This window comes from Zingiber officinale, chromosome 1A (genome assembly GCF_018446385.1).
Source record: "Zingiber officinale cultivar Zhangliang chromosome 1A, Zo_v1.1, whole genome shotgun sequence".
In the NCBI taxonomy this organism is placed as follows: Eukaryota; Viridiplantae; Streptophyta; class Magnoliopsida; order Zingiberales; family Zingiberaceae; genus Zingiber; species Zingiber officinale.
In genome coordinates this window covers 169,902,650-169,927,364 of record NC_055987.1, presented here as the reverse complement: position 1 = coordinate 169,927,364, position 24,715 = coordinate 169,902,650, and the positions used below count along the sequence as shown (strand labels likewise).

The 24,715-nt window shown below is 42.3% G+C and overlaps 2 protein-coding genes and 1 long non-coding RNA gene across 5 annotated transcripts; 1 reads left to right on the top strand and 2 right to left on the bottom strand.

Moving 5' to 3' along the window:
• Positions 1 to 215: 215 nt before the first annotated feature.
• Positions 216 to 6,244, top strand: LOC122038382. 3 transcript variants are annotated; one of them, XR_006127856.1, is made up of 6 exons: positions 216 to 958; positions 1,481 to 1,606; positions 1,734 to 2,136; positions 2,223 to 2,411; positions 2,519 to 2,652; positions 6,111 to 6,244. XR_006127856.1 is itself a non-coding variant. In XM_042598113.1 (5 exons), exons 1-3 carry the CDS (start codon positions 629 to 631, stop codon positions 1,866 to 1,868), a joined length of 591 nt encoding a protein of 196 aa, XP_042454047.1. In that variant the 5' UTR covers positions 222 to 628; the 3' UTR covers positions 1,869 to 2,119; positions 2,223 to 2,411; positions 2,519 to 2,848. The 3 variants fall into 3 exon arrangements, 2 of the variants coding, with proteins under 2 accessions (XP_042454047.1, XP_042454046.1); XM_042598113.1 differs by lacking the exon at positions 6,111 to 6,244 and having other exon boundaries at positions 222 to 958; positions 1,734 to 2,119; positions 2,519 to 2,848; XM_042598112.1 differs by lacking the exon at positions 6,111 to 6,244 and having other exon boundaries at positions 222 to 958; positions 2,519 to 2,848.
• On the bottom strand, positions 4,874 to 5,382 carry LOC122038383. The gene is made up of 3 exons (XR_006127857.1): positions 5,280 to 5,382; positions 5,019 to 5,160; positions 4,874 to 4,945 (listed from the first exon to the last, which is right to left on the bottom strand). It is a non-coding gene; the product is annotated as an uncharacterized LOC122038383 (long non-coding RNA).
• A 15,791-nt stretch (positions 6,245 to 22,035) lies between the features above and the next one.
• Positions 22,036 to 23,966, bottom strand: LOC122012369 (probable inorganic phosphate transporter 1-8). Its single transcript, XM_042568887.1, has 2 exons — positions 23,856 to 23,966; positions 22,036 to 23,741 (listed from the first exon to the last, which is right to left on the bottom strand). The coding sequence occupies exon 2, from the start codon at positions 23,709 to 23,711 to the stop codon at positions 22,116 to 22,118; it is 1,596 nt and encodes a 531-aa protein (XP_042424821.1). The 5' UTR covers positions 23,712 to 23,741; positions 23,856 to 23,966; the 3' UTR covers positions 22,036 to 22,115.
• Between the last annotated feature and the right edge of the window lie 749 nt (positions 23,967 to 24,715).

Sequence of the window (24,715 nt, the reverse complement as noted above, 5' to 3'; positions counted from 1 at the left end):
CAAAACCGTTGTCTTTGAGCGCCCAAAAAAAATAAAAGACAACAGTTTTGTAAAAACCGTTATCGTTGAGCAACTTTTTGTAAAATCAATAACACCTTTTACAACAGTTTTCTAAACTTGTTGTCTTTAAGCACTTTTTTGTCTTTGACTTCAGTTTTACTCAATCGTTGTCTTTGTTATGTATTGATTCTCTCTCCGAAAACCTCCGGCCTTAGCCAACTGTGTTCTCACCTTCAAAAGTTGCATTTCGAAGCTGTCGGGACTTGTTGGATCACCCTCTCAGTTTGCACACCAATTCCTGGCATGCATCCCCTCAAAACTTCCCTTGCACTTTAAAATTAAAGCCTGGGAAGCACACCCTCCTCGGTTCAGTCCCCACTGGATTTGCTGCTTATCTCTCGTATTCCCCTGAAGTGGAGAAATAGTTGTTGTGGCAAGCAAACCCCGTTTCTTTAAGCTAATAAAGGCCCCATCTTGGCTGTACTACTTAGGATTCTGCCTGCTTCAGAAGCAGCAGGAGAAGTCGGGAGGACATGCTAAGGGCAAGAGCGTGTGGCTCCTACTTGGGCTCCTGATGGGAAAATTTTTTGATTTTTGAGGAAAAGAGAGACGGGCGAGAGTGGGGGCCATGGAAGGGGGAATGGCTGTCGCAGGTGATGACGAGGGCAGCAGCGGAGTTGGAAAAGAGGAGTTTTTAGGGGTAAAGTTGAGGAGAGGGGTCGCAGTGGAGAAAAAGGGCGGCCTTTGCACTCCGGTACCCACCTGGAAGTTGGGAGCGCTCGGCTCTTCAGAGAGTGAACCGAGCGAGCCCAAGAGGAGTTCGGTGTCGGCGCGGAAGCTTGGAGCGAACCTATGGGAGAACCAGGACTTGGTGCCCTACGCAGCGACGAGCCGGAGACGCGACAAGCTCCGACGACAAAGGGAAGGGAAGGCGATTGATGACGGTCTTGACAACCGGGTAAGTCTTGTGATTCATAACGCTGTTTAAGTGTTCGACTTAATGCCTTTCTTGATGATTTTTTTTTCTTCGGTAGTTTTTGCCGAGATTATTGATTATGAACTGATTTTATGCACATCTCTGTGACTACGAATGAAATCTTGCCAACTAAAAAAGAGAAAAACATTGAATTTTCTCCTCTGATTCATTTTCCTTCACGATTTCAGCATGAAACTAGAAGAGGCGGTGAACCTTCGTGGTGTATTGGGCTTGTCTTTTTTGTGAACATATAAGAAGATCATTTATTAACTCATGAAATAAGAAAACCATTAGCTTCTTGATTTTTTCCATTACATGCAAGAAGCCAAGAACTCCAGCTGTTTCGACCACATAGTCATTACCATATCCTGTTATTATTAACTTCAGTACATTTTTGAGCAGTTTGTAGATTATTTCTGTGGCGTGAGCTTTGTATTACAGCCTTCTTAGAAACTTATTGAGATGTAGTTACTGTCCATGAACTTATTTTGTTTTTTATTACAGCTTGAAAATGCAAGTAGTTTGAGGCGGCATGTTGCAGCTTCATTAGTAAAAAATTACAAATTGAATGAGAGAAAAACCCGAGCTGTGGAACTTGCATCTCCTGCAAGTTACAGTAGTTCCATGAAGGTAAAAGCATGCTTTTAACATTTAATTGGGTTCTTTTGGAGGTCATGGTCGAAATTTTAACTAGTTGAGGGGATAATGACCTTGTTTTGGATATTTTTATCTTCTAATATATGTTTATATTTTACAGGTTCTATTGACAAAGTTTCCTAGCGTGCCACCAACGTTCCAAGTAACATCAAATGTTGTCCAGGATTTGACAATTACAAATAATATTCACTCAACAATCTATATTTCTTTATTTATTTTTTTCATAATTAATTAAATGCATTAGTTGAACTGTGGTGAACTTTTGAAATTAGCTTATCTATGTTGATCATGTTTCTTCATTCATTTGGTAGTTTGATATCAACCAAATGACACAATCTAGTGGATTTAGCTTAGGAAGAACTTTTCAATCTAGCCTTCAGCAACAACAACTGCATACTACCACAACCCATAGTAGTGAGCTGCCTTTTGCCACTGGAAACACTCAAGACCTACGTTCACATGGCTCTGATTTCTTTCTTTCTCATGGTAATTATCATTCACAGGTACCTTGCCCTGGCTGTAATTCTTTAGATAGTTTAATCTTTATTAATGTTATGGATTAAATGGTTTTGCCCTCAACTTTATACAGATTCAAAACAGTGGAGACCCTAGTATTGGGTTGAGACCGTTGAACTCTCCTACACTAGCCTCTGGTATGAGTATGTATGAGCAACTGATTCAACAATATCAATAACCACAAAGTCTTTCTCAACTTCGACTACAGCAGATGTCTGATGTTTGCCACTCATATAGAGATCAAAATGTAAAGCCCACTCGGGTAATAATTACCACCTGGTCCATTTGACATGCTTGGATTATTGAGTGTTATTAATACGAATGATCCAGATCTAACATCTCTTTCATTGGGAATTGATTTAACAACAGTAGGACTGAGCTTGAGCTCGACAGATAGTCTTTATAAAACATTTGGTTCTCCATGGTCTGATGAGCCTGCCAAGGGGGAGCTTAAGTACTGCAGTCCAACATGTTATTATGCCAAAACACCACCACCTCTACATGTAAGCTTTTATGTTGTGGTTTTATTTGCCGATATGAATGGGGTACTTGAAGAGTATATGATTTATCAAATCTGTTATTGTTGTTGTAGCAACTACTGTCACGCCCCAGAGAAGTCTCTGTCCGAAGAAATTTCGGCAGCATCTCCCCTGTACGGCGGACAATCTGGAACTTTTCTACAAGCACTATATACCTCAGCCACATGCGGCTGGAATAATAACAATAAAAGAAAATAAGCACCACGCAGTAAATATCAAATTCAGCCTCTGGCTGACACCAAAATCAAAACACAAAACTGCTAGCCGGCTAGGCTTACACAACCAATAACAAATACAAAATACCACACAACAACATCAACCCTCCAAAAATAAAACCAGAGTACAGAGCTAAACAAACTGATACATAAAACAAACAAAACATACGTGAAACCGATAAGTCTTCTGATGTGACGTGGGGACCAGCAGACAGGATGCTCAAGCGACACCATAACCTGGTACCGAAAATATAGAGTCCACGGGGTGAGTTCAACAACTCGTGAATACCAATAGACATGCCTAGTAAGATATATCTAACAAAAATAAACATGGCTTCCTAATCATATATCTAGGAAAGATGCAAAGCGAAGGTAACTAAGGAAGTACTCACGGGAACTCCTATCCGGACAAAGGGTCGTCAAGCGAAAGTGCCTAAATCACATGCATGTCAACATATGCATCCAACCAAATGCAACAAATAAATGCAGAAACACAATCACAAGAAATAAATGCATCAATGCATATGATGCCAATGATGTGTCCTGGTCACCCCGACGCGTCAATCATCTCACACAAATGGCGAGACCGAGTGGGTAGAGCTGTGACAACCGTGCACTCTGCCATCATTGCTCCCGATGAGTGACCGAGTGGACGGGATCTTCGGAGTACTCCTGTCCTGTGACCCCAAATCATAAATGGGGAGCTCAATGCTCTCAACTCCCGGTACACGATGACGGGGAGGAATCCCTGCCGGCTAACACGTTGTGTCACACTACCCATGAGCAGACCAACGTAGCCAAACAAAGTCCCTGCTGCAACACACACTGCCTGAATCGACCACTAACCCATGAGTGGTGGTGTGTGCAGATCCATGTAACTGGCGATGTGCTCAACAACAATGGAGTCGACTATCGCATAGCATGCAACCATGATGCATGACACTAAGCATGGCAAAATCGATCAACATAACCATACCCATAAATACAAAATGGGTACTGTAAAAGCGATGGTCACATACCAAGATCTAGAGTACACAGGTCGATAGAATATCAAAACCCTATGTCCCGAACATAATGAGTATGGAATATCCTGATCAGCATAGAAAAATCCATATATACATAATATGGGTACCACAGTATCAGTAAGCCAAATCCACGGATCTAGGGTATACAAGTCCTCTAAGGTATAACAACCTAGACCCAAATCATATCCCTCTTCCATAGCATATGTACCAACAATATACACAGATCAAAGAATCAGGGTCTAAACACCCGAATCATATATGATATACAAATAGAGGTACACAAATCTGATATGGCACAAAAACCTAAGTATCAGATAATCTAGATACACAGGCCAGAAACAACAATCCAAATCCTAGTCCTAACCTCAGTAAGCATGGTATGTCACTCTAGAAACTAAGATACTCATGGTAACAAGATAATCATGGCAACAAATCACAAGATATAATCACGGATACATCACAGGTGACAAACCTAACATGCTATGGATATCAAACAGTGACATACCAAAGGCAAACATGTTCATTGCATGTAGTTATAAAATACTATACATATCCAATGACAATATCATAAAAGATAAGTCAAGAGGTACCCGCCTCCAAAAGCAGGTTCAATCCAATCAAATCCAACATCGAGATGCTCGTCTTGTGTCAAAGTCCTGTTTCACCAATACATATACATTTTATTTAGCTAATTCCTATAAATAGCTAAATAAAAATCTCTTACACCAAATTAGGGGCAAACCCTAATTAACTTAATAACATAAACCTAATCCACAATCCACCATTAAATCAAGAATCTAAACTTAATTCCATTTACACGTGATTACACATCTACATAATCAATCATCTAATTCAAACACATAAGCAATTATGTATGTACCAATTCCTACTTAAATCAACATGTATCATAATCATGTTCCTTACCTTAATTCACAACCACTAGTTTGTACTGAAACCAAAGAGTTGCTGGCTGGAACTTGCTGCCATTAAGGGACGTTGGCTGCTGAAAATTCTTCACTGTCCGGATCATATAAAGAATCAAGATCGATAACCAATCAAGCAAAAATCCTAATCAACAACCGAAGCTTACCTCCAAGATCCGGCTACGGCATAGCTCTGTGTCGTCTTCGGCACTGTCGAGCAGAAACACAATAAAGGATTTGGCACTATTTTCTCCGGTCCGAAACCAAACCCATGATGAATCTATCCTCCATCCACCATTAACACCTCACCTGAACGAAATCAATCCAATGCAACCAAACAAACAATGGATTTAATTCAATATTTATATACATCTTACCCCAAACAGCAGTCACCGAAAGGGCTGTTGAGGTCGGCAAACAAGGCTCACCAGTGGTGGTTGTGCTGCCAAATTGCAGCAGAGGGGCGGCGGTCATGAATTAAGGCACAGGGATAGCACCACTGGAGTCGGGGCAGAGGCTAGAAGAGGGGTCAGCGGCTGTGTTGGCTCGAGTGTTACCAGCGCTGTCACGTGCGGCGGCGACACTTCGGCAGAGGGATCCGGCAAGGGCACACCTTCGGCGACAGCAAACGAAGAGGCAAGGCAATGCAAGGAGTCGCCGCGAGGTGGTGAAGAAGAAGGGAAAACCTAGGGCTCCAGTGCCGGTGATGTCTCGTTGGACCAAAGGAAAGGAGGGGAAGTCGCCGGTCGGCCGGGGCTGGCTAGGGCACGGGAACTTCGCGCCGAGAGGGTGGAGACCGAAAGAAGGGAAAGCCCTTGGCCGAGAGATTTTGTACGCGAAGAGGGAGAGGGAGTTCGGCGCCGGTTAGGGCTCGGGAGAAATCGCCGCAAGGTTTTGGGCAAGGGTCGGCACGCAGGAGGAAAAGAATATGGGAAAAAAGAAAAAGAAAGAAAAAAAAAATGGAAAAGGAAATATAAATTAAAACTTTTCCTCATTTAAACAGGGTCGCCTAAACAGGCTTTTTTCCGGACCCCATTTTTGTCCCCGTTAACTCGTTCATACGAGCTCCGAAAAATTCCCGAAAATTTTCCAAAAATTCTGAAAAATTCCCTTATAATTATTCGCCATTTTTCAGTATTTTACAACTACATTTCTCTAAATTTCAGCTATCAACCCTGTTTTACGTCTTCTACAGGTATTATATTCTTCTCCTTTATTTTTGGTGCTTTGCTCACATACTTTGCTTCACAAAAATTCAGAATGTTGGAGAAGGTTGTCATGGAAGAATCAGCAAGTGAGAAAGAGGAGTCCAATGAAATTCTACAAGTCGAAGATTTTGATGGGGCTTGAGTTGACAATAATTACTTGCAATCCTACATAGCATGAACCACCATCACAAGTTTCTAGTCTTTTGACAATTGTTCATTAGTTGTAAATGAAGTTTATTTGTTTATTTGTATTGAGATAAATTTTATTTGAATATTAGACATGTTTCTTCTTTTGTGATTGGAATATAATTCTTGTATAAGTAACATTTTGAATAACATTGATATAGGAAATATTCTTTCTTTTGTGATTATGATTCTTTATTATATATTTATATTGAAATATGATATATTGATATTAAAAGATAATAATTTAAAAGACAATGATTTAAAACCGTTGTTGTTGTTTATCACCCTTAAAGACAACGATTAAAAATCGTTGTCGTAGCTGCAAAAACGATTGTAAATTAGCAGTGTTAATAAAAAATGGTCTAAACAACAATGATTTTAAACCGTTGTTTTTTCATTGAAAGACAACGGTTTAAAACCGTTGCAAAAATATTGTCTTTTCATTCAAAGACCGGTTTAAAATCGTTGTCGTAGCCCCCACTTTTAACAACACTACCAATTACAACGGTTTTAAAGGGCTTACGACAACGGTTTTTAACCATTGCCTTTTAATGTTTTTGTTGTAGTGATAGCACATGACATTGGTAAGAGAGGTATGACCAAGGACAAGGGAGAGTCATCCAAAGCCAATAAGAAGGAATATGCTAGGGTGACATATAATTATGGCAAGGATGAGGTGTACAAGGTGAAGGACAGGAAGAAAGAAACCAAAGATAATGTGTCTAATGTTAAGAAGATGAGTTTTGTATAGTGTCATCCAAGATGCACCGAAGTGGCCTAGCCATAGTAAATGAGTCACCTAGGGAGATGGATAAGATTAAGAGCTCAAGGTGAAGATGAAAGAGTATTTGGGACATATGATAAATGATCTCAAGTGAACCAATATGTGCCAAAGGGATTATAGATGGATTTGAGTCTCTATTATAGTTGGTTGGCACAATTGGGTTAAGTTTCATGCATGAAAATATGAATTGGGTTCATATTACATGAAAATTGATTTTTGATGTATAGATGTCATATAAACTAATGCAAGAGATGCATTATGGTTTAGATAGGCAGATACATCAAGAGGAAGCCAAAACTAGGACTTTAGGTCAAGGTTCAATTGAACTATTTAGCTAGTTTTGAATTTTGTGTCAATCTTGGGATCTGTGATAAATATATTTTTATATATATATTTCCCAAGTAGACAAGGTTAAAATAGATTTCTCCACAAAATTTGAGAATTTTTGGAGGTTTGTAAAATTTCTGGTGCATTTCTGAAGTCGGTCAGAAAATGTTGATTTTTTCAGAAATAGAGTACCAGTCGACTGGTACAGTTACTAGTCAATTGATAACACTGTTCACGAGTATAAAATGTCTTTGTAAGTGCATTTTGACGATGACAGTCGACTGGGACTTATAGCAGTCGACTGATACGGTCTGAAAATATTTTCCAGCATTAGAAAATGACCAAAAAGAGTGGGGAACATGTATGTAATCTTATGGGGAGTTAATACATAATGTTTATGGTCATTATAGGTCAAAGAGTCCAATAATTGGGATATTGTTGGAGCTCTTTTTGATGTATGACAAAGGGGGAGAAGTGTAGGTTTAACTGGGAAACCTACATACCTTTGCAAGAAATCCTTACTCAAGGGGGAACTTAGGAGAAGGGGGAGCGATTGCTCATTTATTAGAAAAGGGGGAGAAGTTTGCCTTTTGTGGGGGAGCTTAGGTGAAGGGGGAGCCTAGAATTAGGTTCCATGATTTATGCATGTGTAGATTGCATGTTTATTTTAATTATTATTGTTTCCCTAGCTTAAACGGGTTGTCAAACATCAAAAAGGGAGAGATTGTTGGAACAATCTGGGTACCGTAGGTTTTGATGTTTGGGAAAAGGTTTAAGTTAAGTTTATTGTTAAATTTGATATGCATTGTGAGTGTGCAGGACATAGGCACAACAAGAAAAGTCCAAGTGTGATCTTGGCAAAGGAGGAAAGTCCAAGGATGAGTCTTAGTGGTGTAAGTCCAAGAAGGTAGTCTTGGCAACGTAAGTCCAAATGTGACTTGGCAATGGACGAAGTCCCAGAGGTTCAACCTCTTGGCAAAGGAAGGCCCGACAACAATGACAAGGCAGATGGAAGCTTCAGAAGGCAATACGTGAAGGATGAGGAGGCATCCGAGGGACGCAAGGCTGATGGAGGAGGCTAGAGGGCTAGGTCTAGGTTGGTCGGGCGAGAACGAGTGCTGAGTGAATGTACTCGAGGGTAAAATCCTAGAATTAGGGTTTTACTGTAGCGTCACTGTAGCAATACTATAGCAGTCGACTAGTGCAGTCGACTGGTACTTTTACCAGTGGACTAGTATCGAGCCGTTGGGATGTAACGGTCGAATTTCCACAAGAGGGCAGTCGACTGATGGTTTTGACAGTCGACTGGTAGGCGGGATTTTCCAACCCGTGGCCTATATAACCAACCCTTGTGAGCTTGGTTGAGGTTGACGAAAACAGAGGTGGTTAACCCCTATTAGAGTGTCCAAGGTCTTCTTGAGTTATCAAGAGCTTGTGCGAGTTTGTGGCGAGGTTTCTCCACCCACAAGGAACTACTCGAGCTAGCCGGAGGTTTTTCGGGGAGTCATCCACCGACGGATCGGGATCGTCCACGTTACGGGCAGCCATGGAGTAGGAGTAAGTGATCTCTGAACCACGTTACATAAACGTGTTAGAGGTTTGATTGTCTAGGTTATTGCCTCTAGGTTTAGCTTTCTAATTGTTAGATTTGTTTTATATTTCCGCTGTGCACTAACAAGCATAGGAAGCGATGATTTGGGTGAGACGCTATTCACCCCCCCCCCCCTCTAGTGGGCGTCAAGGTCCCAACACTTACTAGGTCTTCCTTGCCTAGGACTTCTCTACCTGGTGTCTGGTCATCTTGATCTAAACATGGGAGCCCCCACTTCTTTCGTTAGAGGTCAATATTCCACCCACATGGCTGGATTGGACCATGACTCTTGTGCACAGTTTGCGGTTAGTCCTTTAGGCAGTTCGGCTCTGATACCAATTGTTATGACCAAAAGAATTAAGATATCTCCACAATGATATGATATTGTCTACTTTGGGCCTAAGCGCTCATGATTTTATTTTTGAGCTCTATCTAAAAGGCCTCACATCAATGAAGATATCTTTTTCGTATAACTCCATGATCCTTTCTATATGTTTACAATGTAAGACTTTGTTTGTAACCATTGCAACCCAACAGATAAAATTTTTTATCTTCCTTTCTCTCACTTCAGCTATTCTATAAATGTCTATTTTTCCTTCTTTTGTATCTAATTTTTAATATAATTGTTCAAAAGCTTCATTCTTTCCTTCATTCACTACTTTCTTAGCCTCTTTCTTGGCTATTATATATTATTTTTAAATTTTTCAGTTTTACAAATATATAATTCCTTATAACATGTTCATTTTTCTTTCACTTTCTCTTATACTTTCTCATTCTACCACCAAGATTCCTTACTTAGTGGTGAATGTCCTTTTGATTCACTGAGTATACTCTTAGCTACTATTTTTAACTTTAATACAATCTTATCTCATATCACATTAGAGTCACTGTATATTTCACCTAATGCTTGTACTTCTTCCTTCTCTTTAATATATTTTGTTTTCACTTCCACCATTTAATTCTAGGAGTCATATATATTTCCTTTCTATTGATAATATGTCTGAGGCATATATCCAATATTACTAACTTATGTTGGTAGTTAAGTTTTCTTCAGGAATGACCTTGTATTCTTTATAAATCTTTTTATCTTTCTTTCCAATCATAAGAAAGCCAATTTGTGATTTATTATTTTCACTTTTGAATATGACCAAATGTTCTTTTCTTTTTTTAAAAAACGTAATAGATAATATAAGATCATATGTTATCACAAAATACAATATAATTTCCCCTTTTTCATTTCTTATTCATGTGGCAAAAAGGTGATTCGCTCGCCCCCAGCACCACCGCCAACCCGTCCCTAGGCCAACACGGAGGAGGTAAATCACGGGTGACTACTAGCCATTAGTGCAAATGACCAAGACATGGGGGAGGTTATGCTCGGTCACGCCGAGTTTCGACCCCAAGACCTCATGTGGCAACACCCCATGTCTTAACCATCGCACCGCCCCGAGGGGACAAAACTGTATAGGTAAACTTTTTATAGTGACCGACACCACCGCCGAAACGGCCCCTTATCAGAAATCCCGAAGGGATTTTTGGGTGAACGGTACCACTTAATTGATAAGAGCCTGCGCAGGGGGTGCTCGAACATGGCACCTTAGCCAATTTGTGATTTATTATTTTCACTTTTGAATATGACCAAATGTTCTTTTCTTTTCTTAAAAAACGTAATAGATAATATAAGATCATATGTTATCACAAAATACAATATAGTTTCCCCTTTTTCATTTCTTATTCAAAACCTATAATCTCATGCACCCTCTCATATCCTTATTTTTCAATCCGACATGCTCATTTAAATAACCTCCTATTAAAATCATTTCATTTGATGAAATATTTTATAATACTTCATCTAGATCTTTCCAAAATCTTGATTTGGTAGGTTCATCTAATTCTATTTGTGTAACGCCCGAAAATTCTCAAAACTATATTATAAATATTCTATGATTTTTCTAGAATTTTTAGATATTTTTCCGGAATTTTCCGAGTAGCGGAGGCAACAAAAATAATTAGAACCGCAAAATAGCTTAGGCGGGAATCGAACCCGGAACCTCTCGGATCCGATAACTTTTAGTTAGCCTTAGTAACCGGTGAACCCAGCAGGGCCGTGCTGAAAGAAAGAGGAATCAATTATATTTATATTAGAGTTGGGTTCAATTATCCACTTAGTATAAATAGAAGAGTTAGGTTGGGTTTGGTTTATTTTAGAATTTGGTTCGGCAAACTCCTCCCCTCCAAACCCTCACGCCGAACACCCTTCTTCTCTCCTTCTCTCGGCGCCAACCACAAGGAAGACCTAGGGTTCTCTCCCTATGGCCCCAAGGACATCTTCCGGCAATAACTCCGGCACGAGGACGCTCTCCTTCGCGAAGGGAACGCTTAGACGCGAGAAGATCGTCGAGAAGTAATCTCCACCGGAATTCTAGCGAATAGAATTGTAAGGAAATTAGCGTACGAGGTAAGAAACCCCTCACCTGCAGTATAAGTAGCTCCGTTTGGGTTTTCTACGCATTAGTTTAGCTATACATAGATTTTTATCGACGCTTAGCGTGATATTGACCCTCCTCGCAGGTTTAGGGATTTAGTGAGCACTTCTAGATGGGTCGGACACGTAATCCCTCTTCAGTGGGGGTTTCTAGACGTTGTCGGGTGCCTAGAAGTGGTCTCCCTAATAGAGAGGAGAGTTGGGGCACACTAAGTGTTCGATAAAATAGCTAGTGAAGTAAATATGCAAATTAGGCATTTTAACAGCTCAGTTGAATGCATTAGAAGCATCTAAATCAGTAAATCAGTTTATTCTATTTTATATGGGACTACGGTCCAATGGGTGGGCTCCCACAGTCGCCTCTAGGTTCAGACAACCTAGCTCTAGGTTCAGATAACCTAGAAACAGCAATTTAGAACAGTTTAGCTATATTCAGTATTTTACTTTTCAGTTGGCACTGTACCGGATTAGATATTCATTAGGTTGGACTCCCACAGTCGTCCCTAGGTTCAGATAACCTAGTAAACCCTACTAAATTCGGGACTTGCAAACTCGGGTTTAGTTAGGGATGCGCGCACAGTAAGTACAGTTGCCGGGCCCAACAGCACATGATTATTATTTTGATCTACTATGCAATTAGTTTTCAAAACTCATAAAACCAGTTATGTTAGTTGAGTTTGATTTCAGCTTCAGGTTAGCTTCAGTTAGCTTAGTTCTCTATTATTGTTCTATGTGATTAGCTTGCTATGCCAAGTTTCAGCTTACATGTTCAGTTATTTCAGTTTATGCTTGCAACCATAGTATGTCATGCCAGTACATGTTTTCAAATAGCATTCTTTAAAAGCATGTTTGTATCGTTGCATGTTTTAGTGAGGTAGTTGGTTTCTTACTAAGCTTTAAGCTTACAGATTCTACTTTCCTTATACTGCAGATAAAGGTAAAGGGAAAATGGACTAGCAGAGGAAGTTGGAGTTCAATGCAAAGATGGTGTGTGTGGCAGGAATTGGAATAAAATATTCTCAGGGGTTTTAGCAAGCTTAAATAGTTGAATTCTTAGTATTCTTCTTTCATGCATTTTTAGACCTTAGAATGTTTAAACTATGGGAGATTTATTTAGTTTGTTAGTAATTATGTTAGAATGCTGGTTAATAGTTGCTAGAATATATCCCAATTGATTTTAGAATTGTTGTGTGAGGTTTGGCTTGCCAGAGTGCTGAAATCGAGTCGAGGTGAGATCAGGTGCCGGACCGGTCTGCAGACCGATCGAGTAGTGTCAGTCGCACGAGTGCCAACCGATCCGATCGCAACAGAGAGTTGGCATCTGTTGTGGATCGGTCGGCCGACCGACCCATGCACGAACAGAGAGCAGCGTCAGCCGATCGGTCACCGATCGATCAAGCTGGATCGGTCTACCGGCCGATCAGGGCTCTGGATCGGTCGGTAGACCAATCCAGTAGCTAAGCGGGATAGCTTGTGGATCGGTCAGCCGACCGATCATTTGGGGAAGCTTTGGATCGATCACGGATCGATCCAGCTAATCGATTCATGGATCGATTGAAATGCTGATTACACAGGACACCCGGGAGGCATAGATTATCTTCCCTAGCCTGTGTACAACTCCTAGGTACACCTAGAATATTAAGTTCAGATTTTACAGTAATCAGTTTAGTAAAATTTTAATCAATCCAGCTTTCCGCAATAGTAATTTAGCACAGCATTACGTAACGATCGGCCTTACAGCCTAGTCAGTAGTAGGCGGGTCGTTATAGAGTGGTATCAGAGCAGTGTTCCATACTTCCTACACACACATCAGCATTGAACCTGCAGCTTCCAAGTAAGAATACCTCTGCTTTATTTATGTTTCTTGCTTTCTTGTTATAGCTCATGTTTATAAATAATTGATGCATGTTAGTATGTGATAGTATATAACATGATAGCAATAGTTATACAATTATAATTGTATTAGTTATGCATGTCCTGTCCTCCATGTCTTTAGAAATGGCACGAGGACGCCCAGCTAGAAGGACACCAGCTACTGAGCCCCAGCATGAGGCAGGCAGTTCAGTGCCTCCCCCAGACCTTACAGCGTTAGTGGCTCAGTTACAGCAGCAGCTAGCTGAACAGCAACAGGAGATAGCCACCCTCAGGGCTAATCAGCAGAATACCCCCACAGTCTTAGAGGTTCCACCAGTCCAGCCTACAGTACCAGTAGCCCCAGCAACAGAGACAAGGAGAGAAGCCTATCTAATCCAGTGGCAGAGAGTCAAGCCAGAAAACTTCTCAGGCACTAGTGAACCATGGGATGCACAAGCCTGGTTCAAAACACTGGAGAGTACGATGGAGCTTCTGGACTGGCCAAAACACGAGAAGGTGAAGTGTGCCTCCTTCTGCCTGATAGGGGATGCACGCATGTGGTGGGAGAGAATCAGAGCGAAGCGCCCAGTGAACCAGATGTTGTGGGCTGACTTCGAGAAGGAGTTCTTTGAGGAATTCTTTCACATGTGGGTCACGAACCGCCACTACGACGAGTTTACAGAGTTTCATCAGGGTAACCTTTCAGTGGAGGAAGCCGTGAAGAAATTCAACAGGTTGGCTCGTCTATGCCCAGAACTAGTCAGCACAGAAAAAGAACGAGTTCGGTTGATGCTCAAGATGCTGAGGCCGGAAATAGCAATGAACGTGGCTGGCGGCATCCACAGGCCGCAAACCACCGAAGAACTAGTCAGCAGCGCCTTGACCACTGAGCACTACCAGAATAGTATCAAGCAGCAGAAGCAAATCCTCTCAGAACCTAAGGGTCAAGGAGGCTCAGGTACCCAGAAGCAGCAGGGCCACAGCTCTCATGGCTCTAACTGGAAAGGGAACTCCAGCAACAAGCGCAAACCAGGGAGTTACCCAAAAGGAGGACCAGCCAGCAAGCAGCCCAGTTATCCAAAGTGTGCTACTTGTGGGAAATTCCATCCTGGAGTTTGTCGTAAGGGCACACGATGATGTTTTGAATGTGGACAAGAAGGGCACATGGCTAAGCAGTGCCCAAACAAGACCAGTCTTCCTCAGCTATAGCCGATTCAGTACGGAGGCCAGCCAACTCAGTTACATCAGATGCAGGCCGCTTTAGATGGTCCACATATCAGCCAGGGCAGATTAGAAGCCCCTCCAGCTATGACCAATGCGAGGATCTACTCACTCACCAAAGAGGATGTAGCAAATGCCTCGACAGTTGTTACAGGTCAGATTAGTATTTTTCAGCAAATAGCAACTGTCTTATTCGAACGGGGGCAACCCATTCTTATATAGCCAGGGCATTCGCAACCAAGTTAGCAATACCTCCAGAGGTACTCAGTAGTCAGTTTCTGACGACATTACCTTCGAGAGAAATTATGGCATCTACACACTGGCTCAGAGCAGTATCAGTTATTATAGCAAACAGAGAACTCTTTTGTGATCTGATAGTGCTAGATATGACTGACTACGATGTCATCTTTAGAATGGACTTCCTGATCAGATACGGTGCTTCCATAGAGTGCCGTAAACAGAAAGTCATATTCCAACCCGAAGCAGAAGCACAGTTTGAATACATCGGGGAACCAAGGAGAAAGGCCAAGAAGTTTCTCTCAGCTCTGAAGGCACAGAGGTTGATGGATTCAGGATGTACGGGGTTCTTAGCACACGTAGTCAGTACCAGTCAGGACAAGGACCAACAGCTAGCAGAGGTTCGAGTCGTATGTGACTACCCAGTAGTCTTCCCTGAAGAGTTACCAGGCCTAGCACCAGACAGGGAGATCGAATTTGAGATAAAGCTCATTCCCGGTACAAATCCTATCTCCAAAGCACCTTACCGCATGGCTCCAGCAGAACTGAAGGAACTTCATGAGCAATTGCAGGAGCTGCTTGACAAAGGCTTCATACGCCCTAGTCACTCACCATGGGGAGCACCTGTATTATTCGTGAAGAAGAAAGACGGGAGCATGCGCCTGTGTATAGACTACCGGGCACTGAACCAAGTCACAATCAAGAACAGGTATCCTCTTCCCAGAATAGATGACCTGTTTGATCAGCTAAAGGGAGCAGCAGTGTTCTCTAAAATAGACCTCAGATCAGGTTATCATCAGGTGAAGGTTAAAGAACGGACATTATGAGTTCATAGTCATGCCCTTTGGCGTGACAAATGCTCCAGCTACTTTCATGGACCTCATGAACAGGGTATTCAGGGATTACCTAGATAAATTTGTTATTGTGTTTATCGATGACATTCTTATCTATTCAGGAACTCAGGAGGAATACGCAGAGCACCTGAAAACAGTATTGCAGACCCTTCAGCAGAATCAGCTGTGAATTTTGGCTAGATCAGGTGTCCTTCACGGGTCACGTCATCTCAAAGGATGGTATCATGGTAGACCCCAGTAAGATAGAAGCTGTGAGCAACTGGAAAAGACCCAAGAACGCCAGTGAGATCGAAGCTTGGGATTAACAGGTTACTACGAGAAAATTCGTAGAGGACTTCTCAGGATAGCCTCCCAGCAGCTCTCACCGAAAAGAGCAGAAAATTTCGGTGGACGGAGGAGCAGTTTATTGGTGAAAAGGAGATTGACCAGTGCACCTATTCTGACTCTACCAGAGAACACAGATAGCTTTGACATATATAGTGATGCCTCGAAGTTGGGACTAGGAGCAGTGCTGATGCAAGATAGCAAGGTGATCGCCTATGCCTCCAGACAACTTAAGGATTATGAGAAGAACTATCCTACTCATGACCTTGAGCTTGCAGCAGTGGTGTTCGCTCTCAAGATTTGGAGACATTACTTGTATGGAGCTCAGTGCAGAGTGTATACAGATCATCAGAGTCTGAAGTACTTCTTCACTCAGAAGGATCTGAATATGCGACAGCGCAGATGGCTAGAACTGGTCAAAGACTACGACATAGATATCCTCTACCACTCAGGAAAAATGAATAGGGTAGCAGACGCCCTCAGCAGAAAGTCCAGCGCTACCCTATTATCTCTAGCAGCCATGTCACCACCCCTACAGAAGGAGATCTCATATTTCGGTCTCGAACTCATAGTCGGACAGCTCTCTACTATGACATTAGAGTCTACCTTGCTTGGTGACATCCAGACAGCTCAGGAGAAGGATCCTGAAATTCAGCGGATCAAGCAAGGCTTAGCAGAATCAGAAGGTGGAGAGTTCAGAATATCAGATAGCGGGGTATTATATTTTGGTGACAGATTATGCGTTCCAGATCAGGAGGAACTACAGAGGAAAATCCTAGATAAGGCTCACAAGACTCCCTATACGATGCATCCTGGATCCACCAAAATGTATCAGGACTTGAAGAAATGTTTTTGGTGGCCTGGGATGAAGAGAGACGTCGCCCGATATGTCAGCACCTGCCTAACCTGTCAGAGGGTTAAGGCAGAACATCAGAGATCAGGAGGAGTTTTGCAGCCCATACAGATACCAAAATGGAAGTGGGAAGACATTTCTATGGATTTTATAGTGGGATTACCCAGAACCACGAATGGTTTTGATACCATCTGGGTAATAGTCGACAGATTAACCAAATCAGCCCACTTCTTAGCTATCAGGATATCCTACTCCATGAAACAGCTAGCTCAGTTCTATCTCAAGGAGATCGTTAGATTACATGGAGTCCCACGAACCATTATATCAGACAGAGATAGCAGATTCACATCACACTTCTGGGAGTGTGTACAGTCAGCTTTGGGCACGAAGTTGAAGTTTAGCACAGCTTTCCATCCTCAGACCGATGGACAGACGGAGCGGGTAAATCAGGTACTCGAAGATATGCTCCGAGCATGTGCCCTAGATTTCAAAGGAAGTTGGTGCAAATATCTGAGTCTAGCAGAATTTGCATACAACAACAGCTATCAGGCCACTATCGGCATGGCACCTTACGAGGCTCTCTATGGGCGGAGGTGTAGATCTCCAATCTGCTGAGAGTGGTGAGCAGAAAGAACTAGAACTTTAGACAGATCTAGTGGCGGATACCACAGCTATCTGACAGATCCGCGAGGATAGAGACACTCGAGGCCTTGAAAAGCTATCTTGATACAGGAGACCTTTAGAGTTTTCGGTTGGGGATTGGTGTTCCTCGAGTAGCTCCATGAAGGGAGTAATGCGTTTTGGGAAAAAGGGCAAGCTAAGTCCCAGATATGTGGGACCATACCTTATCAGCAGGAGAGTGGGCAAGGTAGCATATGAGCTAGAGCTACCCCAGGAAATGTCAGCTGTCCACAACGTATTTCATGTCTCTATGCTGAAGAAGCATACCCCAGATGTCACCCAGGTGATTGAGCCCCAGTCGGTACAGATCCGCGAAGACCTCAGCTATGACAGTCGGCCTATTCAGATAATAGACCGAGCAGTTAAGAAATTGCGGAACAAGGAAGTACCATTAGTCAAAGTCATTTGGCACAGTCACACAGCAGAAGAGGTAACTTGGGAGACAGAGACCAGCATGAGACAGAAGTACCCAGAGTAATTCTAAATTCGAGGACGAACTTTTTATAAGGTATGGGGGATTGTAATGCCCGAAAATTCTCAAAACTATATTATAAATATTCTATGATTTTTCTGGAATTTTTAGATATTTTTCCGGAATTTTCCGAGTAGCGGAGGCAGCAAAAATAATTAGAACCGCAAAATAGCTTAGGCGGGAATCAAACCCGGAACCTCTCGGATCCGATAACTTTTAGTTAGCCTTAGTAACTGGTGAATCCAGCAGGGTCGTGCTGAAAGAAAGAGGAATCAATTATATTTATATTAGAGTTGGGTTCAATTATCCACTTAGTATAAATAGAAGAGTTAGGTTGGGTTTGGTTTATTTTAGAATTTGGTTCGGCAAACTCCTCCCCTCCAAACCCTCACGCCGAACACCCTTCTTCTCTCCTTCTCTCGGCGCCAACCACAAGGAAGACCTAGGGTTCTCTCCCTATGGCCCCAAGGACATCTTCCGGCAATAACTCCGGCACGAGGACTCTCTCCTTCGCGAAGGGAACGCTTAGACGCGAGAAAATCGTCGAGAAGTCGTCTCCACCGGAATTCTAGCGAATAGAATTGTAAGGAAATTAGTGTACGAGGTAAGAAACCCCTCACCTGCAGTATAAGTAGCTCCGTTTGGGTTTTCTACGCATTAGTTTAGCTATACGCAGATTTTTATCGACGCTTAGCGTGAAATTGACCCTCCTCGCAGGTTTAGGGATTTAGTGAGCACTTCTAGATGGGCCGGACACGTAATCCCTCTTCAGTGGGGGTTTCTAGACGTTGTCGGGTGCCTAGAAGTGGTCTCCCTAATAGAGAGGAGAGTTGGGGCACACTAAGTGTTCGATAAAATAGTTAGTGAAGTAAATATGCAAATTAGGCATTTTAACAGCTCAGTTGAATGCATTAGAAGCATCTAAATCAGTACATCAGTTTATTCTATTTTATATGGGACTACGGTCCAATGGGTGGGCTCCCACAATCGCCTCTGGGTTCAGACAACCTAGCTCTAGGTTCAGATAACCTAGAAACAGCAATTTATAACAGTTTAGCTATATTCAGTATTTTACTTTTCAGTTGGCACTGTACCGGATTAGATATCCATTAGGTTGGACTCCCACAGTCGTCCCTAGGTTCAGATAACCTAGTAAACCCTACTAAATTCGGGACTTGCAAACCCGGGTTTAGTTAGGGATGCGCGCACAGTAAGTACAGTTGCCGGGCCCAACAGCACATGATTATTATTTTGATCTACTATGCAATTAGTTTTCAAAACTCATAAAACCAGTTATGTTAGTTGAGTTTGATTTCAGCTTCAGGTCAGCTTCAGTTAGCTTAGTTCTCTATTATTGTTCTATGTGATTAGCTTGCTATGCCAAGTTTCAGCTTACATGTTCAGTTATTTCAGTTTATGCTTGCAACCATAGTATGTCATGCCAGTACATGTTTTCAAATAGCATTTTTTAAAAGCATGTTTGTATCGTTGCATGTTTTAGTGAGGTAGTTGGTTTCTTACTAAGCTTTAAGCTTACAGATTCTACTTTCCTTATACTGCAGATAAAGGTAAAGGGAAAATGGACTAGCAGAGGAAGCTGGAGTTCAATGCAAAGATGGTGTGTGTGGCAGGAACTGGAATAAATTATTCTCAGAGGTTTTAGCAAGCTTAAATAGTTGAATTCTTAGTATTCTTCTTTCATGCATTTTTAGACCTTAGAATGTTTAAACTATGGGAGATTTATTTAGTTTGTTAGTAATTATGTTAGAATGCTGGTTAATAGTTGCTAGAATATATCCCAATTGATTTTAGAATTGTTGTGTGAGGTTTTGGCACCCCAGAGTGCTGAAATCAGAGTTTCAGGGTGAGATCAAAACCCAGACCGGTCTGCAGACCGATCAGAGTTTGGGGTGTGTCGCTGGATCGGTCAGCTGATCGATCCAGTCGCGAACAGAGAGTTGGCATCTGTTGTGGATCGGTCAACCGACCGACCCATGCCGACCGATCAGTAAGCCACTGGATCGGTCTACCGACCGATCAGTGTGCTCCTGGATCGGTCGGTAGACCGATCCAGCCGCGTACAGAAGCAGGATAGCTTGTGGATCGGTCAGCCGACCGATCCAGAGCCTTTTTCCGTGCCAGTATCAAGCTGGATCGATCACGGGATCTATCCGACAGCCCAATCGATTCATGGATCGATTGAAATGCCTGATTACAGCTAGCAAGACACCCGGGAGGCATAGATTATCTTTCCTAGCTTGTGTACAACTCCTAGGTACACCTAGAATATTAAGTTCAGATTTTACAGTAATCAGTTTAGTAAAATTTTAATCAATCCAGGTTTCCGCAATAGTAATTTAGCACAGCATTACGTAACGATCGACCTTACAGCCTAGTCAGTAGTAGGCGGGTCGTTACAATTTGCAGTGCATATATGCCAATTATGTTTATAGTTTCTTTCACCACTATTTTTTTAAGGGTTATAATTCTACCCCCTTTTCTAACTTCTCTTGCAACTTCATCCTTTAACAAACTATTTACAACAATACCCACTTGATTTTTTATTTTACTCTTTCTTATATACTGTAACTTAAAACTCGAGTTATCTATCATCTTTGCCTTCTTACTATCAATTTTGTCTCTTGTACAAACAAAATACTAATTCTTTTTTTTAATAATTACATCTACTACCTCTATTGATTTACCAGTGAGAGTTCCTATGTTCCATTTTCAAATCTTATATTATTAATTTTTTTTATAATATTTGTTCTTATCCAACCTATGGTGTGTGAGAGTTCTTGTCTATTTAACATTACACTCAAGTTCTTATGAAAATCCAGCGGTTCTAGCCGATACATTACAGTTAGACCCTATAACATGAACTCTTATATATTTAGCACTATACTCGAGTTCTGGAGATGTAGCGGTCATTGCCAAGATGTTACAATTAGACCTTGCAACACGGTCCTTCCGAAGAACAATCTATCATTAACACAATAATTTAATGGATCTATTCATTAAACATTTATTATAATTTAACGTTGACTAATAATTTAATACAACTCTCATCCTTTATTTAGATTTGAGACTGACTATGATTAGTTTGTTATGGGCCGAGTTGTGCATGCAAGAAAAATTATAATTAGAATAAACATAATATAAAATTAACATATTTATTTAATATGGTTTAGAGAATATGATCTTACTGCATGACCTGTGACTAATGAGTGTTACTCTAAATCAATTCACTAACCGCACCTTCACTAGAGGTGATGAAACAAGTCTCTTATAATCCCAACATTTGTGATGATTATATAGTAGCTCTCTTCTCAAATGGAAAACGAATGAACATATAGCTAAGGGAGAGAAGATTACCCAAGGACTTGTTGAGACCTTCAATTAAAATTGTAAGCTCTTAATTAGAGAGTTGCAAACTAAAAATTTCTTCTAATCAATTGCTCATTCCTTCAATTAATTAGATTGAACCTTTAGTCGTCAATTGTTGCTTGAACATAATTTTCTTTTTGCATATTCAATCAATTTCACAATCAACTAAACTCTTTATATGACTAAAGTCTACCTCTGGTTGATTGAATCTAGTTGATGATCCCATTCACTTAGCTTACGCTTTTATAAGACTATTTAAAGTTTTGCGATCAGGCTAAGTTGTAAACTATAACCATGACTACCTTTTAGTCAAAGGCTATGACCAAGCACTAGGCAACTTATCCATACCTAGCTAAGCTCATCATCCTTGACTGGTGTTCCCAAAAGTAAAGTCCAAGTTTACATATCACCAATCATCTCTCATAGATTATGTCTTTAGGTCTTCAACCTCATCAATGCTTCTTCTTACCTCGACTCCACAGAGCGTTGAGTCCACTTTACTTTGGGATGCCCTACAGATCAATATAAGATATACAATTTATCTTTTTATAATAAAATAAAATGTAAGAATAAAGAGATAAATTTAATCCTAAAATGGACAAAAGCCTTTAAAAGGAAGTGTTTACTTAAAATGAATGAAAAAGAGGAGAATTCAAGGAAAGAAGTTGTATTGAGCAGTAGTACCCTCAATGGAGGGACAAAAAAAAAACACAGGAGGAAATGAAGGACAATAGCAACAATATTATCCTTAATGGCCATATTTTTCATCAGAAAATCTGCCATATTTTTTATTTTTTATTCTACACCGGCACGGTCATGCTATTGCCTTCGGCGATGTCCTCGTTCTCGCCGGACATTTCCTCCAACGACTTGCCCTTGGACTCGGGCACCAAGAATGTGCAGAAGAGGCCGATAAGATTGCATCCAGCCAGCAAGAAGAGGGAGTTCCTGACGCCGATGCCCGGCGGGTAGCCGTGGTCGGCCTTCGCCGGGTTCGGGTTCTGCGCCAGGTAAAGAAACCCGAAGGATCCAATGATAGCTCCGAGCTTCCCTGAAGCCGCCGAGATGCCGTGGCACGTCGAGCGGAGGCGCGCCGGGAAGATCTCCGCCGGCACGATGAAGGTGGTACTGTTGGGGCCGAAGTTGGCGAAGAAGAAGGTGAAGCCGTACATGACCACGAACCCGATCTGGTTCCCCGGCGTGGTCCAGTGGTGGTAAGGGATGGCCAGCCCCAACATGAACACCGTCATCATCGCAAACCCCATAATCTGGATGGTGAACCGCCCGATTATGTCAATGAGCCCCACCGTGAACCAGTAGCCAGGCACGGTGCCGCAGAGCGCGATGAGTGTCTGTGCCCGCGCGATGCGGTACACCTCCTCCAGAGCGTTCATGGTGGCCGCTTTGGGGATCCACCCGATGGCGCTAAAGATGTCCTTTTGGAACAGATTCTGGCTGTAGAAGGCGATGTCCAACAGGAACCAGGTGGTGGTGGTGCCCACTAGGTGCAGCCCGTGGCGGCGCAGGAACTCCGCCGAGAACAGCCCGAAGGTGTTCGACGAGGCAATGCCCTCCACCTTGCCCTGCTCCTCCTCAATCTCCGTCTGCAGAACCTTCGACATGTCCGCCGCCGCTTGCTTCGCGTTCTTCGCTACCAGAGCCGTGTATCGCGCCGTCTCCGGCATCTTCATCCGCCAGTAGTAGGTGAGCGCGGCCGGCATCGCCCCGAACACGAGAATGATGCGCCAGACATAGTCGGCCTCAGGCACCGTCGAGCCGACCGAATCAACCGAGTAAGGAGGCGCCACGAATCGGTTCTTGAAAGCAGAGGAAACGATGATGGCGACCATACCGCCGGCGAGGATGCCGAGGCCCTGCATGGCGAAAACGGCAGCGATGAAGGCGCCGCGGGTCTTCTTGTTCGCGTACTCAGACATGATGGTGGCGGAAAGAGGGTAGTCGCCTCCGATGCCGAATCCGAGCCAAAAGCGGAAGAAACAGAGCGTGGTCATGACACCCTTCGGGGAGCGGCCAAACGAGAGCCCAGAGGCGACGGAGGAAAGGACCATAAGCATGAGCGTCATGCCATAGACGCGCTTGCGGCCCATCTTGTCCCCGAGCCAGCCAAAGAAGAGTTGCCCAGATAGTGTGCCGCAGAAGGCGACGCCGTTGACAGAGGCGGCGACGGAGGGAGGAAGGGAGCCCGGTGAAGGTGAACCGTCGACGTGGTAATAGATACGTCCAAGGAGCTTGGTGACGAGCGATATACAGAAGAGGTCGTAAGCGTCGGTGAAGAAGCCCATGCCGGCGATGATGATCGCCGTGAAGTGATACCACTGCGTCTTCGCCACATCGAGCGCGTTCAGGACTTGGAGCTGCTGCGGCTGTTGCGTCATGCCCCTTCTCTTTTTCAAATCACTCAATCTCTACAAAACAACCATGAACCAGAGGCAATCAATATAATGCGAATTAATCCACAAATACATTGGCTAGAATGAACGTGAATCGATGAACAAAACTTGTTGAATTAACTGACGTACCAGTTTCCGAGGAAGAAGAGAGACACCACTTCGTCGGAGGTGAGGCGGAGAGGACGCTTTGGTGGATATTTATAGCAGAGGAAGGCGCGAAATAAATGGAGAGAATTGGAATCTCCGAGCGGAATATGCCATGTGCTCCAACTGCACGTCTGTAGCGGCTGCCCCCCTATGCGCCTGTTCCTTCCTTCTCGACGAGCTTTTTAAAGATCAAGTTTGACAAGACATAAATTTGTTAATGCGCCAGCTATACATGGTATATGCGTATTTGCAATCGGTATATTCTTTTGACCTTTAATTTGCCTGAGGAAAAACAGTTCGATTTGTTTTACGGTTAAGTAATAATTCCAAAATTAATTTCTTTACGTTTTAGGTTATTGTTTACGATTTAGATTTTCCTTTTTTTTTATTTACAAAAATAAACAAAGGAATGTTGGTTGAAAATGGTTTTGCATCCCGAATTAACATGCCTCAAGTTTACATAAAATGTCTGAGACATGATTTAGGAACAATAATGTTGAGCTTGCAATAGGCTGTTTGCCATCCTAGACAATTTGTCGGCAAGTTTCACATGAACACTCTCTTTCATGATTAGACCTAACTCGCATGATTTAATGGGCAAAAGGTAAAATTTTAAAAGGGCGCACTTCAAATTTAATTTTGTTCAAAAGGTGCACCCAAATTTTATTTTGCCCAAAAGAAGTATTTGATTCTAATTTTACCTCTCTCACAATTACTAACTTTTCCTCTTCTGTTCCCTTTGTCCTTTACATGCAATATTTAATCTGTTTTCTTTCCTCTCTCCTCATTTTTTTTTTTCTTCTATTTCCTCCAAAATTAATTTAAACTTTAATCAACACTCT